The 5,736-nt window shown below is 36.6% G+C and overlaps 1 protein-coding gene across 1 annotated transcript; it reads right to left on the bottom strand.

Moving 5' to 3' along the window:
• Positions 1-1,169: 1,169 nt before the first annotated feature.
• On the bottom strand, positions 1,170-3,243 carry LOC111613109 (SCAN domain-containing protein 3-like). Its single transcript, XM_023354430.1, has 2 exons — positions 2,601-3,243; positions 1,170-2,484 (listed from the first exon to the last, which is right to left on the bottom strand). The coding sequence occupies exons 1-2, from the start codon at positions 3,241-3,243 to the stop codon at positions 1,358-1,360; spliced, it is 1,770 nt and encodes a 589-aa protein (XP_023210198.1). The 3' UTR covers positions 1,170-1,357.
• Between the last annotated feature and the right edge of the window lie 2,493 nt (positions 3,244-5,736).

Genomic DNA, 5,736 nt, shown 5'->3' with positions numbered 1-5,736 from the left:
TACACGAAACGACTGTGTGAATGCTGACATACACCGGAGAATGTTGACATTCGCCGGATATCGGTCATTCACAGTAACATATATAGATCTAAGAAATGTATGGTCTTATCTTTTTCTTGCTCTAACTCAAGACCGAATCTATTATCATTTATATCCTTTATAAAACTCTGTATGTTGGGTTTAGCGTTCCAGAATATAAGTACATCGTCTACGTATCGAACATACATTATCATTTGCGCCTCATACTTCGGCAACAGTGCGTTTTCTAGCGTTGCTAGTATCATTTCACGTAGCGTACTGTACCTGAAAGAGGGTTACCCATAGCTACCCCTTTTTGTTGTGTGTAGGTAACACCTTTGAAACTAAATAGCGCAGAGAAAATGGTAAGGTGCGCCAATTCTAAGATGTATTTTCTTTTCCTTCGTGGAGAAGGGATCTTGCTAAGTAGTATATCCCTTAGATCAGCGGTCCCCAACCTTTTTATCGCCGCGGACCGGTCAAAGTTTGATAATTTTACCGCGGCCCACTGAGGGGGGACGTTGATTGTTTACATTTTAGATTGATTTAATTTAATAATTTTAATTTAATTGTATTTAAACATGCCTTCAACATAAAATACAGTTACACCAAAAAATGAATATAATGTGATTTAACATTTTAACTCACTAGAACGCTAAATCAATGAGAACCCTGAGCTTGTTTCATTGCAACGAGACGGTTCCCTATGGGGGTAATAGGAGACAATGACACCCGAAGTGTGTTGTGTTTCTTATGTCCAGTTTATTCTGTTGTTCCGTCGTTCATTAAAAGTCGCACAAACCCGAGGAAATACACCATAGTAAATAAAATGGAAATAATTTAATGTTCCTTGGGCGGCCCGGTACCGTTTGATCCACGGACCGGTACCGGTCCGCGGCCCGGGGGTTGGGGACCACTGCCTTAGATGACAAAAACATGGTTCCAGTTTAACAGATGGATATAAGGCTTTGTAGTCTAACACTGTCAAATATTTAACTTCCTTCGAGTTAATATCAGCCATTTTGTTTAAAACCTCTAACACACAGGTTCTCAAACTTATTTCGACCAGCGCCCACTTTGAGATTAAAAAAAAATCTAGTGCCCCCATATTTTTTAACTTATCTTTTTACATTACCATCTGTTGCATATCTTAAAAACAGTTGTTGCAAATATAATGTTTAAACATGCATTATTATATGGATAGTATAGACAGGGAGTGATCCATATCCTATTTCTGAGATCAAAGAATGTTTCAATGAGAGGAAATAAAACTCATACTTAATCATATTTAGAAGTATTTTTATTAACATTAAAAGAAGGCTTTGAATTTAAAACTTATCTAATGTGAAGAATGAATCTGATGCATTTCGACGAGTTTTTTAATATCAGGCTCGAATTCACTCAAAAACAGCCGTAAGTCGCCGCGTTCAGTAACTTGCAGCCGATTTCTGTTTTTAGTTATCAACGTTGCTACAGCACTAAATCCACGTTCACACAAATACGACGATGGAAATGCTATCAGAAATCGTTGAACAACCGACCATAACGCAGGATATAGTTGGGAGATTCGCTTCTGCAGCCAGAATTCTTGGTAGCCATTCTTGAATTTAATTTTTAGTTCTTCGTTTGTTGTCATTTCTATAAGTTGTTCTTCTAACTGGGATGATCCTGCTGTGTTGACATTTGAAAAAGGATCCAACACCCAGTCTGGTATGTCCATGTTTAAAATATCCTGGAATCGTTCCTTAAAATTATCGTGGAGGTTCTCCAAGTGCTGACAGTAAATGAGCAAGTCATTGTTACTGAAGGATACTGCTGATAAATTGTGGAAGTTATTAAATTCACGTCTGCCGATATTACTTTTGTATAGTAGCAGTTTGGCTACGAAAGCAGCAATGATACTTTTTGTTTTAATTAAGTTTAAGTCGTCGCCTTGAAGCTGGAGATTCATATCATTAAACAATTTATACAGGTCTGTCAAGTACGCAATATCATTCTTTGATGTGATGAGGTTGCTGCGCAATTCTGTATCTTTGTTTTCTAGGAACTCTAACACAGAGTCAAACAGATTGTAAAATCGAGTCAGACAAGTACCTTTTGATAGCCAGCGCACTTCTGTGTAAAGCAGCAAGTGGTTGAATTCTTCATCATTGGCAATGCAAAGCTGACTAAATAATCTGTCATTTAGTGAGCTGCTTCTGATTTTATTAACTGCTCTGATAACATATTGTAGTGATGTATGCAAGCGTTCACTCAGATTTCTCGCAACCAAATGCTGGCGATGAATGACGCAATGTACAGCAAGCACGTCTGGAACTTTATTTTTTAAGTATGCTATGAAGCCTTTATAACGCCCAGTCATAGCCGGTGCGCCATCTGTAGCAGCTGACATAATATTATTGAAAGGAATTTCCTTTTCGTCAAAAAACTTTTCCAGTGTATTAAATATGGTTTCTCCCTTTCTTCATTGCAACGAGACGGTTCCCTATGGGGGTAATAGGAGACAATGACACCCGAAGTGTGTTGTGTTTCTTATGTCCAGTTTATTCTGTTGTTCCGTTGTGTCTAATTGTTGTGTCTAATTGTTTCTAAATTTTTAGCAAATAATAGTTCTTGACACATTTTCTCATCTTTGACAAACCTCACGTATGACAATAACAATGCTTCATTAGTTGATAACGTGGACTCATCCAACTGAATTGAAAATTGACAAGTCTTAAGATGATTGCACAACGATTCTTCAATGTTTTTAGCCATCTCATCAATTCGTCTTTGCACAGAACTATTGCTTAAAGGAATTTTTCGGATAATATCTGCCGCTGGTTTATGGAGCACAGTAGTTAATACTTCTTTTACTGCCGGTAAAATTAAATCCTCTCCTATAGTATGTGGTTTGCCAATTTTAGCAATTAACAGTGAGATATTGTACGAAGCACGAAGTCCGTCATCTTGCTCTTTATAAGCTGCTGAAAAAAGTTTCGATACAGTTGGCTGAACTGTGTACTTCTTTTCCAGGTCTTGAAAATAGGTCACATTTTTGCCTTTCTTATCCGGGTGCACTTTATTAAAATGATCTTGTAGCCTAGATGGCTTCATCGCTTCGTTCGAAAACGTTTTTTGGCAAATAAGGCACATTGGCGATGACGGATTTGTAGGATTTTCGATAAACCCATATTTAATATATTCCACACTGTACTGTCGTCTCTTCTTCTTTGTTTCCGACATAGTTTAGACGTGAGTAAAATATTCGCTTGAAAACCTGCTACCGTTATGATGCTGCGATACGCGCTAAAATGCTAATGAAAATAAAATAAATAATCACTGCCTTTATATAGATTGGGTAAAACCTGAGATTTTTATTTCTATTTTCTGAAATTTAATCTGTAAATGCAAAAACTAAACTTCTCAAATAGCAACTCGATATAAATAATTTCAACTTTGTCTTATTGAAATCAGATTCGTTAAATTTCACAGAATCATATTATTTTTCAAATTGAGGGTAGTAAAGCTCTGTTTATTTTCTCCCGCGAAAGTAATAGACTCTGCGTGTCCCCTACTGTGAAGTATAATAAATAAACTGCTAATTTTTTATTACTTTGTTTTCAAAAACTCCCTTCTCTGTCAGTAATGGGTTGAATAATTCAGTGATTCTCAAAGTGCGGGTCGTAAAAAATATTTGGGGGTCGCAGAAAAATTGATGACACATTCAATTTTTTCAGATATTTTATAAATTTACTACGGATTCATGTTTAGAAATAGTAGATTGTTTTTAGCTTAGTGTGAAAGCAGAGTATCCACTACTCTCTGAATTATGAATAAGCGATGGCAGTTCTCTTACCAATTGCAACTACTTATTTATGTGAAATGTCATTTTCAGTAATGACCAACATCAAAACAAAGTAGCGCTCTCGGACTGTCTTTGCAACATAGAAATCGCTAAGAGGCCCGCACTGACTGATATTAAACCCAGGTTTAATTTATTGTGTCAAAATAAGCAGGCTCACCCATCGCATTAAATTTAATTTAAAATATGTTTAACTTAATTAACTTCGCGTTGTTTAAATCGTCTTGTTTATCGTCTGTTTCACATATTTTTGTCCAGGTGGTGTTTTGTCAACTTAAAATTATCAGGAAAAAAGTAATTAAGAAAAAAAAGCATTAATTAAACATTTTTATTTCATTTTTAGCATATTTATGCAATAATATTACTATAATAAGTTCATTCATGCTATAATAAGTGCATTCAGCTAAAATATAAGTCAACGTGTTAGAAATATTCAAGTTGTGACCTTCAATAAAAAATAAAAAATAAATAAAATGTCAACATTTTATATATATTCCGTCATATTTTTATATATAAAATTTGATTGCCATCGCCCCTCTAGATTTCCTTAACGCCCCCCAATTCTCTTTGAGCCTTCTACTGCCCCCCTGAAAGCCTCCAGCGCCCACAAGGGGGCGTTATCGCCCACTTTGAGAAACGCTGCTCTAACAGTTGCTTGATGCTGTACGGATTGTTAGGGGTATGTTGCCGAACAAAATTGTGTACCCATTTTTCTAGTAATATTGTAGGAGAGTATGCTTTATCGACGACTGGTCTTATATCTTTGTTCTTTTTATGGATTTTAGCAAATCCAAAAACCTTTGGAGTCGACGGGGATTGCACAATTACATTCTTGATGCCTAGTTCTTTGGCTAAAGGAGTGGTGGCGAACCTCTTGACTCTTGCTTGCAGTTTTCCCATGGTGTTGGGGGTGCAATCGTACAGCTGGTATCTTTAATGTACGCAGAAAGAATGTGGTCGTATGTGGTTCTCTTCATAACAACCATATCCTTTGACTTGTCCGTCCTAGTGAGCACTATGTTATTGTCTTTAAGCCAGTTCTGGGTTTTTCTAATATACGGCCATATAGGATCTCTGTCTCTTATTACGTTTTCCATGCTTGATTTTCAGTGCGACTTCCCATCTAAACATTTCTTTCTTAGTTTCGCTGAGGCCCTCTAACGCTTGCACAATATTTGGTATGAGTCTGTCTTGTTTGATTAAAGGTAGTGGGGCATATTTAGGGCCGTATTTACATGCTTCTTTTACGAATATAGGCAAAACGATGTTGTCCCAGCAAATAATCCTCGGGGTGATCAATTCTTTAAAGCGATCTTCTTGATGTTTTAAGATCCATGTCATTTTGTTCATGTATCTCTTCTTACATCTTTCTGTCACCTGCGCAGCTAATGTTATTACTCGTGCGTTAACTTCTTTTAAGATCTTAGAGTCGCTGTCATATAATTCATTCTCTAGCTCGATTAGGTCTTTCTGCAGGATAAACTTTCTCCGTCTTACATTGCGGATTGCCTTACGTAAACAAATTGTTCTAAGTTTAGGGATAAACGAGGCGCATCCATGGGGTAAACGTACGCTCCATATTGACATGTGGAAGAGGTTAAGAGTTCTGCATTCTATCAAAAATTCTAGCTTCATATTATTTCTGCAGATTTTTGGTACTAAGGTTCTATACTTTTTGGCCGGCGATGCCAAATTGCAATTCGTTCTAGACTGCATACTATTAATAACAAACAAAACTTACTAATACACCTTATCTTGCAGCCGAAGTTTACTTCTTCAAATGCAGTCTAGAACGAATTGCAATTTGGCATCGCCGGCCAAAAAGTATAGAATCTTAGTACTAAAAATCTGCAGAAATAATACGAAGCTAGAAT

This window comes from Centruroides sculpturatus, unplaced genomic scaffold (genome assembly GCF_000671375.1).
Source record: "Centruroides sculpturatus isolate CEXI.00-Female unplaced genomic scaffold, Cexi_2.0 scaffold1856, whole genome shotgun sequence".
NCBI classification, from domain to species: Eukaryota; Metazoa; Arthropoda; class Arachnida; order Scorpiones; family Buthidae; genus Centruroides; species Centruroides sculpturatus.
The sequence above is the reverse complement of the archived record's forward strand: the minus strand, read 5'-3'. Positions and strand labels throughout refer to the sequence as shown.